A 12,431-nucleotide genomic window follows, 5' to 3' on the forward strand; every position below is an offset into this window, starting at 1 on the left:
ATTAGACCAAATTTCATATTGCTTTTAATATTTTTCCTTAAAAATAAACAAAATTTGCTGTTGAATTTTCTTTTTTTTTCTTTGTTTGTGGTTAAAATTCTCTGTTTTTCTTAAACTTTTTTACATTATTTTTGTGTCACCTACAATTGTTAAAATTGGAAATGTTTTTTTTTGCTTTAATGTTGGATATTTATAAACTGTTAGGATTAAGATTTAACTTTTTCCAGGTGGGACATGGAGGAAATAAGATATAAAAATGGAGATGGACTGTAAGATCATGGTTTACCAGTATCAAATAAAACTAGTAATTTCTTGGGGTTTTTTATTACTTTTAAACTGCCAAAGAATATGGATTAATCAACTATGCTTCAAAAAAAAACTGAATTAATAAACCTTAAAAGAATACTTTGGATTACCACTTACTACCATTGATCAAATTTTTAAGTTTTGAGAAATTCTTTTAAATTTAAGGGACGCTTAAACCATATAGGATGACTCTATTATGATCTATGAAAATTTAAACTTAAAATCTCATCCAAGACTACTTATTAATCATCACCCTCCACATGCGTAAGGCAAATCCATAAATTATCAGCCTCTCACATATAAATGATAGTGACACAAAAGTAAAGATGAGAGGCACACACCTACCCAACTCCCTATATTTCATTGACCTGACCGTATCAGAAATTTGTGTTGGTTATTTGTTTTTCTCCCCTTCTTTTGTTTTTTTACTACAGGTTTCTCACTAGGATTAGAGATAGGATTTTCTTTTTCTTCTTTTCTTCTTATTGTCTTTGGTTGCCGAGAGATTGCTAAGAAGTTGGATTTATGATTTTTCATTTTTTTTTCAGGATAGATGGTGGTGTTGGGATTCGATAACGGAGGCTAGGTCTATAAGGGTAAAGTATAGGAGGGAGTAAAGGTTGTAACAGTGAGGGTGATGAAGCACAACCAATGGTCATGCTTCAAACAAGGTGAGATGAAAGCTAGCATAAGCTTCTGATTATGGCCAAGTTTAAAACTGTTTTTCTTCTTATTTTCCAAAGATTTAACAACTACAAATTTAAACTATTTTTCTGGTTCATTTTTTTTAAAATATTCGGGTTTGTTACCTATATATTCAATGTATGTTAGAACTTAGAACATGAATACAAACAACCAATATCCAACATATACCAGCAGCATTTGACCCTCACATCTGAACACAAGTAACATAACAATAGCAACTAAAATGATTAGGACAACATATCAACAACGATGCTGAACTGGTCTTACAGATCATAGCTTTTTCGCTTCAACTGGTTTTTAACTGCTTCAACATTTATATTATTTTTTTATACCAGTATTACGCCATAATAAAGGAAAACCTGGAGAAAATCTAAGAAAGGATTAAATTTCTGTGAGCGTTGTCACAATCCAAGTTCCTTATGCAATAAAATTGAGGCAAACAGATTAAAGTTTTATCTACAAACATTAACACTGAAATTGATGCCTTGAAATAAGTAGGGAAAAATATTATCTTTAGGGACTTCTGAATAAACAATTCAAGTACAACATAATAAATGCGAGCAACACGAATCAACTTGTTGTCTTACAATGCTAGTAGAATGACTAAAACAGTTACCCATAGTTTGATTACTAACCTACCAGACCACCATAGCCACTTACTGGAGAAAAGGGCTGTCATATTATTGAAGTGGCTCCTGGTGAGCAGCTGTTGCAGGTCCCGGTGCTATAGTGAACAGACCACGACGTTGTCCGGCTTGTATCATAAATGCAACTTCAGTTGCCGCAAGAGCTGCTGCTTCCTGTTTCAACGGAAAAATAAATTAATTGCCACAAGTAATATAGAATTTAAAATAACTTGAACCAGCTAAAACAGTAGGAGGATAATTTGGATTTTGTTTAAGAAACTACATGAACACGGCAACTAATACAAGTGAAACAGGATGTCATAAATGGAAACCTTTGAAGGTGTAACTACCTATTCCTAAACAGGTTTTAAGCAATATTTTTTCCCAAGTCTCAAACCAGACAAGCATATGTGCGGAACAGATCTTGGAAGGAAGAAAGGAATCTTAAGTTTTCAGTATTCTTCTGTGATGTGGATCAACCTCAACATGCTTAAGTAAAGTATTACTCTTTCAAACAAAAAATACTTAATGGAACTAAGAGACATTACCTGTCTCTGCCTTCGGCGCTGCAATATGCTGATGGCCCAGGCCATGATGTAACATGGGAGAAGAAAGCCAGCAGCGCGAAGCATGAAAAGCTGCATAGCACAAAAAAAGAATTTAACTAAACAGCAAAACAATGTGAATTACTAAAGGATAGATGCAAATTCATCTCATGCTTACAGAGAAAAATGCAGATGCATCATCATCCCCATCTCCAGCAGTTAGGTACAGAGCATGCCTTAAGAGTAGAAGAGCCATTAACTGCAAATAAACAGAAAATAAAATACAAACAGATGTAGAAGAGAAAATTAACAGCAATTCATGTTATTTATTGGGTATGGAGGAAAAATCTTTCATCAAACTGAAAACCAGAACCGCGATTATGTTTGCCTCCAAAAACAAAAACTAGTAATTCAGGATTTGGGACCTAACTTCATAACCTAAATCAAAGGTCCAGATGGGGATCATGAATCTTGACTAGTGCTGTGTCAGTTCAAAAAGGAAAGGGCAAATCAGATAAAAGAATACTGCATTCCAATATTGCATTACAGACAAGATGCCTTGAATATTGAAACTCAATCCATTGAGAGCAGAAAGCTCATAAAAGAAATAAAAGGAACCGCGAGGATTTTATTATTAACATAATGCCTATAAGTAGGAAACGGTAATGATTAGTTTTATTTCTATAGAGAAATTATAGCTTACAATTAGGACTGCAGACCGGCAAAATGCAGCTCCACTAGCATTGGACTCAGCATATTCATCATAATCTGCCTCCAAAAGATGGCGTTCTGCAGCTGCCATGGCTAAAATCCGAGGATCACGCAAATCCAAAGGTGCACCAGAAATTGTCCAACCCTCACTGTATCAACATATAAAGGTGGAAAAATAATAGGTCAACAGTTATGAGCATACAGTAGCATCCCCTCCTACGGAATTCTAAAACTTATGACATAGAACCTCAAAAACATAAAAGGCTCTTAGTTACAAGACCACCATCGACAATAAAAACCAAGAATGGAAGAGACCAAAGTTAGAGCCACACTGATGACTGATCTTTATCATGTCTATCTTCTGCGTAAGTGAGTGCACTTGTGAGACTTACCTGATATCAATTGTAGCATCCTCTGACTCAGGGGGTGGTGGTGGTGCAGTATATCCTGGTTGGTAAGGCTGCAAAATAAAAATATCCTGGTTGGTGATTTGAAAACATGCAACAGCAAGATAAGCAATGTTACAAAAGATTGATGCATAAGACTATTTATCAGCAGGCAAAACTTCACCCTGAACCAGACACTCAATTTTAAGTCCCCAACATAAATCGCGAAACTTATTTCATGCTGAAAATATAAGTTGATAGGCAACGCCCACCTTGAGAACAAAGGATTATGGCTCAAATAGTTATGAGTACACTTTGTCATTTGAAGACAAGAAACACCAAAATAAGAAAATTTATCAAAATCTGGTGCATAAGACCATGACAGAACTCCATTTCATAAATCTGACATGTCGTTCCCAACACAGAAAGCAAAACTTATGTCATGTTGAACATAGAAGAGGCAGATCCACAGCATCCAACCTCGAGCATGAAGTACACCCCCAAAAAAAGTGATAAACAAGATATATAAATAATTGTTGGAATCTGTTAAGTGATTTTAGATCAAATCATGGTTTTCAAAACTTGGTGGTTAAAAGGTAGCTGCTGATGTTCATCTCATGTTCCACTTGCGGGAAAATTTTACTTTAAAGAGCAAATATGCCATGAATATTGCCACATCATATTCAATAAATTAAGTATCATTTGTGGCAGGAAAACGTGACTCGCAATGAGCATATAATTTGCTAATTTACAAATAACAACCAGGTAGATGATGTTATATGGGAAAGACCAAGTGAACAATATAAAATATTAGTTTATTCATAGACTATATAAGCTGTCATTAATGCAATAAACAACTGAACTACTGTTCCATGTACTTGAATGGTTTCATCCAGACACCTTGAAACAGATAGATTATAGATATTTCAAACATAAAAGTCAATGTTTTCACACCTAAAACACTTTACTGACAAAGGACTTTATATTTGGGGTTAAACAATGAGTGTAGAACCAGTCAAGAAAAGAAAATGCAACAAGGTCAAAAGACCAATTCTTTTGTGGAAGTAAAATCCACCAAAAATATTCCCTAGGATGCCAAAGAAAAGAGCGAAACATCCGTGAAGTTGTTAGTCTAAAGATTACAATGAACAATTCAAAACCATGAACCACCATAACATGTAAACATAAACAAACAGGAAACAAAAAGGTTAAAACAAACGGCTTCCGCTAAGATAAGGGAGACCAAAATTAAGATAAAGTGACCATAACCATATGACTAGTAGGTCTGTTCTTGTTTGAAATTAAAAGTTGCCAGAATTGAAAGCTCTTTTCCCGTTTAAGTGCATGAGAAAAAGCATCATTCAACCAGGAAGATCAAAGATGTGCAAGTTTACACCATTGTTATTAAATTGATTCATCAACAAAATGAAACTAAATTAAAATTGTTACCCTCTAAAACCAGATACTTGTTTATTTTCACGAATACGCAAATTGATGTTGGTGAATGAAAATGCAAAAGGTAGCAGATTTATTCCTCCTAGATGAACTAATAAAGGTTTACCTGATGACAGATCTCACAATTTATATCACCTTTCTCATTACACCAATGCTGAACACATTTCCTGTGAGCAAACTGGATAACAAAATTTTGTCAGCAGACCAGACAGTGTTAATGAATAAACTGAAATAGGAAGCTTCAGGGAGTAAGTCTCAAAATATGACAACACAATGAATACCTTCAGGCTACCATTACAAGCACAAGGAGTCTCCAAATTCTTAATGCAGTCCTCCTCCTGGCAGATACGGCATTCAGCTGTCTGTATAAGTGGTTCTTCTTCATCACAGCAACCATGTTCTTCCACTTCCTTAACACCAATAGCACAAGCATTTGGGTCAGAGGCTTGAGAAGAACCTTCACCGGAAGATCCTGCAGCCTCAGTTTCTTGCATTGATTGCAAACTTTCAGGTGTTATAAGACGGTCCACACATAAAACCAGATGATCACCCATTTTTATCCAAAATGAAAGGTCCTTATAACACAGCAATGCAGAAGACGTTTCAGTTAGTAAGGATAACAGTTGAGGCTTTAACTGCAAAATGCACTTCCAAAATTAACATTCCAGGCTTTGACTTTAAAACTAAGTGAAGGATTCAACTGTTCGTAATATAATAAACCAAAACCATTTCTTTTTCTTTTTTACTTTGTGTAATTACTGAAACTCCTAGCCTATGTTTATCGGATGCTTTGACATTCTATTTCTCATTAACTCTCTTGTTTTATTATTCATCTTCATATGGAATTCAAATTTTCCCTTTATTTATTTCTTAAAAGTTTCTTCCTATAGGCTACACCCACAATAAATATCCAAATTAAAAAACCCAAAATTTTCAGCTTTAGCTATACATAAAAAAGAAAATCCAGCTTTTACTCAAAATTTTCATGGTTTTTTTTTTTTTCACTTTCCGCTGAAAATGAGAAAAGAAAAAAACAAATTATTTCCATTTTCTGGGCAACCAAACAACCCAATCCAACCGAACCCAAACCAAACCAAAATTCCCAAACTCGAAAGAAAATCAAATCAAAACCAAAACGAAAATGCCACAATAATGATCAGAATAGAACAAATCCATTAATAAAAAAAACAAAACATAGTATGAAAAATTACCCGTAAATACCGCTTTGATCTTGGAGTCCGAAATGTTCTTTTGCTTATCTTTATAACGCTTTAATGAAAAGTCTAAGGTCTTTCCTTCCCTTTGCTTGGAGGTGAAACAATTGGACAATAGAGATTTTCTTCCTTACTTTTTTTTCTTTTATGTTAAAAATATATAATTTTAGTAAAAAAAATTAAATTTTAAAACGAAGATTTGTAGTTTGGTGAATTGGTCTAAAACAAAGAAACGAAGCTTTGTGGATTAGGCTGCTTAACGTCCGTCCAACGTTATCTCCAGAAGTCTCTCCCCGTTTGATTTTTTAACATTTTCGTATAACGGACGTCAAAGGTTATGATCGGCAATTCCTTTGTAGACCATTGTATTTCGGACAAAAACGATATATAAATATATGTAGGCGAAACCATCGAAGGATTTATTATTCTTTTGTTAAATTTTGTTATAATATGTTTAGTATTTTGTAAATTTAAAGTTTAATATTTTTATTTTTAAGAATTTAAATTTTAAATTTTAAGCTTAATTGTTAAACTTGATAAGTTTTTTTGTTAGATGTGTTAATATAATATTTTAAAATAAAAAGGTACTAACAAAAACACAATGTTATTATGAACATGAATTTAATGAAAAATTAATAATATCAATAATTAATTTTATGTTTTCTAAATTAAAAAAAGAAAAAATTTAAAGTTTTTGAAATAAAATTAGAATGCTAAATTGAGTAAAGGGCTTATAACACATTTTAATTTTTTTAATTCTACTTTTAAATTTTAAATTAAATTTAAGATAAAATTATCCTGATTTATATAGAATAGTGGTTATATGTTTTTTTCAAGAGTTGAAACAATATTTCCTATCTCCAATTAAAATATTGTAAGATAAAAATCAAATTGAGTTGGAATTGAGATTGTTTACTACTAATTTAAGAAAAAATCTAAAAACCTTAATTAATCTTACACACTATTTAAGTTAAATTAATATTTGAATTCAATAATTCGAGCTGCTCAATTTTGACTTGATAATAACAAAAACTAAATCCATTTATTTTATAGAAATTTCCTTTTGAACTTCACCTAATTGTTTTGAAATAGGTACATTTCCATTCGGGAAACACAAGAGACAAGTATAGTTTGAAATAAAGTTGAAGGATTCTTTTGTAATTAAACCTTATTATATTAAATAAAACAAAAGAAATTGATAAAACATATTTTAAAACCCCCAAAGTGTGTACGATTTAATATTAAAATGCAGTTTGTGTTTTACATCGTACCGTAAATATCGACAATATTATATTTATTTCAGAATCTTGAATCATTAGTTTCTTTTCATGAATTAATATAAAATTTAAAATATACAAAGAAATTAGAGTGCTAGACCCGCACTTGTTCTGATGGGTAAAAAAATTAAAAATATTACTTGGTCGCCAACATTGAATTTAGCCTTCATTTATCCCTTCATGATTTAAATTTGTTAGAAAACTCATCATTATTCAAAACAATTTTAACAAATATTTATAACTATAAATATTAGGAGTAAGCCCTTACTAAAATATAGACATTAATTATTATACATTAAATTAAGGAGTAAATTAATTTATTTGTTTAAATTTTTTATTTATGTTGCTAAAATTGATCTCTATATGTCATCATAGTATACATATAATACGTTACATGTCATTAATTAATTATTCTATTAATCACACTAATTTTAACAATACAAATAAATGATATTTTTAATAGAAAAATTAATTTATTATTTAATTTAATATGTAATGACTAATTTATTTTTTAATTAAAAACAAAATGCAATTCCAACCTTAAAACCAACTTTTTAGGATAAATGACTTTTACTTATAAATTTAGAGCAGACAAACATTGAAAGATCTAATTGACTCCGTCTTACAAGCTATTTTTGAGGCCATTTAAAATTTATCATCTTATTTTTAATTATAAATATTAAAAAATTCTCATCCTACAAATAAAAATCCAAAACCTTTACCAATAATATATATATATAATAATTTCTCTTACCAGGAGTAAGACATTTTCTATTTCTTGACTTTGACTATGTTTTTCTTTTCCTCCCCTGTGAAAACTATGAAATATTTTTGTGACTATCTACCCATCACATCCCTATTATTTTCAATGATGTATGTAAGAAACTTTCATTTAAAAACACAAAAAGAAATTAAATTAAAATGCAAACTTTACTTTTTATTAAATAAAAAGAGATGAAAATTTCATCTAACACATGGTAGGTTTTATTTTTAAATCTATTTATGAAAATACATTATCAATATATTAAATATTATCCCTCTGTAGCAAGAAATACAAACTATATGAATTATACAGGAAAATCCTTCCCTGATCATTATCGACGAAATCAATATATCAATTTGTGGTGTTTCGATTTGGTGGTTGACATTATAGAACGTGATTCGATTTCATATGTTAATAACCTCATTGACTTTTTTTTTCTTCGTAACAATGCTTTAAGACAGATGAAGTCAAGAAATTTTTTCTGGAGGGGCGAGAATTAAAATATAACTTTTATTTTAAGCTTAAATATTTATAGTTTAAAAAATATTAAATTACAATTTTATTATTTTAGGAGGTAAAATGCAGTTTTCTTATGTATAAATTTATAATTTTTTTGAATTTTAAAAGGATTAAGATAAATAATTTCCGCTTCAGAGGAGCCGGCCGGCTCTGCTCCTCTAGCGCTGCCCCTGCTTTAGGATCAAGTGTTTATCCCTAAGAGTTTGATTTTGATTAAACGTTTAGATATGCCTGTATACTTTAAAGGTTATGTTGTATGTAGACAAAAAAAAAAAAAAACTTATGTTGTTACGTATCAGAATCAATATGATTGCCTTTCCCTGGTGACAAATTGATATTTCATAATGAAAACTTTATGCAAAAGAAAATGAAAAGGTTTGCAGTTTAATTTATAAAGATGAAGTAGGTGGCTTAGTAAATGAAAAATTAAAAATGTAACTGTCATAAGATTAAGAATCTGGATTCTTTTCGTCATAAAAGGGCTAATCTGTTAGATATTTTGTTGTGCGGTGGGTAGTTAACCTAATGCAATTTATATTTAATTGGGCCTAAGTCCTTCAGATTAATTTATACCTTCAAATACTCGTCATCTATAATAAATATTAGAAATTTTTTGTACGTGTAAGCATATGAAAATCACATATTAAAATATAAGTGTGTTTAAAAATAGCATATAATAAATAATAAAATATAAGATTTAAAATTAATAATAATAACAACATATACAATTTATACAAAATTAAAATAAAAATAGTTTAACTTGTAAGTAAAAGAAAATTAAAATAGGTAAATGCATCATATTAAGAATATTAAATATTTTTAAATTTTGGTGAGAGAAAATATTTTATGTTAAATGTAATTTTTAAAGTTCACTCAAGAATTATTATTGGTATAGTGGTAAATAATTTGTTTATAAATTCATTAAACATGGATTTAATCCTAAGCATGTTAATTTTAGTTATTTTATTTTTCAAATTAGATAAAAGTATGAAAAGACAAAAGGCCATCAACTTAATAGTAGTAGTCATCTAATAAAATGATATATTAATAATTTTCTAACCAAGTTGGTACCGGTTAGCCCGTGAGGCCGTGACACCAACTCAATAAAGGATTTTATTAATAGTATAGATAAAAAGCATGAATCTAAAAAAAAAAATGAATTGAGGAGAATACATTTTTTATTGTTCATTATAGTATTAAATTATTAATTATTGCAAGTTCAAATTTTGGAGACGATATTGTTGGAAGTGCAGTACCGTGAAATTTTAGTCTTTGAGAAAGGATAATCATTTTAAAGGTGAATTAATTATTTGGAGAGAAAGTATGAAGAATGAAATTTAGTAAGGACTAATTTGAAATTTTTTTAAACTTGGAGGAATAAAAGTACAAATTCACCCTTTTTGAAAAGTTGAAATAGGGATTAAATTGAATAGAGTGGAAATGTACAAGGACAAAAGTGCACTTTTTCCATTTTATGAATAAGGGACTTAAATGTATTTTTCTTTCATTTTTAATTGATATTTAGAGACATAATAATGAGAATGAAATCCCATAGTTGATGAGGTGGAAAGTTTTGAAAATTTATGGAAATTCAGTTTGACAAGTGTTGAAATTTGATTGGATGATGGAAAAATGGACTAAATTAGAAAAAAGAAGGGAAATGTATTTAACTTTCTACGCAACTGGAAGGTTGAATAATAGCAGCTTAGGGGCAACAAAAATAGAAGAGAAAGAAAGGGAGAAAATAAAGAAAAGGAAAAAGAAAAAGAGAGGAAAATCTCCCATGCATTTTCTTGAGATTTCCTTAAAACCATAGCTTAATTCCATATTCTAAAGTGCAATGGAAATATATCAATTATGGAAACAACTTAGCTGGCAATGAAAGTCAAGGGAAAGCGAAGAGAAAAGTTAATTTCAAGTGATGAAATTAGTAAGTACTTAATTGAATTTAAATTAGTTTATTTTAATTTGAATATTTGAGTATTTAAATTTTAACATGAAATAATTAAATAAGATGTGATTAAGATCATTGAATATGTATATTGAATTTAGTAGTAAATATGTAATTAAATGAATGTTAGTAATGTAAGAAATAATAAAGTAATAATTTAGTGATTAATGAATTCCATAAAACTATGGATTAAATTATAAAGAGTGAAAAGTTATTTATTTGTCATTAATTGACAAGTGAATAGATGTATTAGCTTAGTGAAATTGTTATAGAGTGGACTAAATTGAATAGAGAGTAAATTTTGATATATGAATAAATATTATAATAAATGGTTTAAATAAAATGTTAAGTGTTAGTAAATGAAGTGAAAAGTGATATTAAAGTGTTATAAAAGTAAACATTAAATTTTTATGAATTTAGGGATTAAATTATAAAATGTTTAAAAATTACTAAGTGTGTTAAATTAGTGAAATAAATATTTAATTGAATTGTTTTATGAAAATAAAATGTTATATGAAAGTGAATTAAAATCTAAAGTGTAAAGTGTTGGAAATATGTGATATGTTAATGTTCTTGTGAATTAATGTATGAAGATGTAGTACATATGGTTATATAATTTAAAGTGAATAAGTAATGTAATATAACGTTATATATTCCAAGTATGTTATATAAAAGTGAACGTGTGAAATGAAAATATTATGTATATGCTTGTGTTATTTAAAATGAATGAATAAAGTGTTATATGAATAAATGCCTTAACAAGTTCAGAGGATATATGATATGTGACAATAAAATAATTTTGGAGCTGAAAGGGGCTAGGAGTTCATATAGGAACTAGGCTAGTTTGGGGAGGGTTCAGAGGGGAATAAGAGATGATAAATGGGTTATGAGATGTGTTTATTGGAGCTCCTATTATCAGAGTTCCGTTATAGGTTGAGAGTTCGTGTTTGGTCAGGCAATGTATAGAAATTATTCAACCCCTCTGAAATTCACTAAGGATTACAAAAAAGTGATATGTGAAAGTAAAAGTGTTATGGTGATATGTGTGTTTCAGTAATACATATGAATTAAGTGTTAAATGAAATATGTGAATTAAGTGTTTATGTTATGTTTGTGATACAAGAAAAAGATTTTAATATGTGATTGTGAAAGTTGATTAGTAACTATATGTATTAAAGTAAAAACTATAAGTTATAAAGTTAATTTAAATTATTTTATGTGTTGGAAAATAGATTAAAAGTTTAAGATATTATTGAAAGAAATTGTGTGAATAAATGTTATTAAATTTTTATTTAAATTATATATATACATATAAATGGTAATACTGAATTCAATTGAGTAATTACTAAGCTAATCATGTAGCTTAACTCGATTGTTTTAAACGCATAGGTATAGATAAGTTTTAAAAAGAATTGAGGATTGCTACTTCAATTCGGATCATGTCACTCCCCAAGCTTCAAATTTGTTCCCTTCGGTGTACACATACACACTGGGCTTTAGTTTGGCATGTATTGTAACGCCCCCACGCCCGAAACCATCACCGGAGTCAAGCTTGAGGTGTTACTAAACTTATCTTACCTTTTAAACAACTCTAAATCACTTATTTTAATTCACTAATTTCACCATTTCACAAATTCTTCTAAATTCTTACTTGACTCATAAATATTAAGTTACTATCTTGTTCAATCTTATTTGTCCGATTTAGTGATCTCAAATCACCATTTTGACACCACTGAAAATTAGGCGTTACATTCTACCTCGGATTTGTGGTTTCGCAACCATTTGTTCCGTTAGGCCCTATTTCGGGATGTTACATTTCTCCCCTTTAGGGATTTTCGTCCGAAAATCTTACCGTGAAGAGATTTTGGTACTATTTTTGTATAGCCTCTTGGGTTCCCATGTAGCCTCGTCTACCCCATGTCTATTCCATAGTATTTTCACAAGTGCAATACTTTTGTTCCTTGATTGCTTTA

At 29.7% G+C, this 12,431-nt stretch overlaps 1 protein-coding gene and 1 long non-coding RNA gene across 3 annotated transcripts; one reads left to right on the top strand and one right to left on the bottom strand.

Moving 5' to 3' along the window:
* The first annotated feature begins 494 nt into the window (after positions 1-494).
* On the top strand, positions 495-1,789 carry LOC128285723 (uncharacterized). The gene is made up of 2 exons (XR_008276267.1): positions 495-740; positions 855-1,789. It is a non-coding gene; the product is annotated as an uncharacterized LOC128285723 (long non-coding RNA).
* LOC108476558 (uncharacterized) lies at positions 1,462-6,316 on the bottom strand. 2 transcript variants are annotated; one of them, XM_017778792.2, is made up of 8 exons: positions 5,946-6,316; positions 5,016-5,369; positions 4,841-4,912; positions 3,286-3,353; positions 2,886-3,042; positions 2,361-2,441; positions 2,186-2,275; positions 1,462-1,811 (listed from the first exon to the last, which is right to left on the bottom strand). In XM_017778792.2, exons 2-8 carry the CDS (start codon positions 5,286-5,288, stop codon positions 1,692-1,694), a joined length of 861 nt encoding a protein of 286 aa, XP_017634281.1. In that variant the 5' UTR covers positions 5,289-5,369; positions 5,946-6,316; the 3' UTR covers positions 1,462-1,691. The 2 variants fall into 2 exon arrangements, with proteins under 2 accessions (XP_017634281.1, XP_017634282.1); XM_017778793.2 differs by having other exon boundaries at positions 5,016-5,309; positions 5,946-6,315.
* Positions 6,317-12,431: the final 6,115 nt, after the last annotated feature.

The sequence above is a fragment of the Gossypium arboreum genome, chromosome 12 (assembly GCF_025698485.1).
Source record: "Gossypium arboreum isolate Shixiya-1 chromosome 12, ASM2569848v2, whole genome shotgun sequence".
Classification (NCBI taxonomy): Eukaryota; Viridiplantae; Streptophyta; class Magnoliopsida; order Malvales; family Malvaceae; genus Gossypium; species Gossypium arboreum.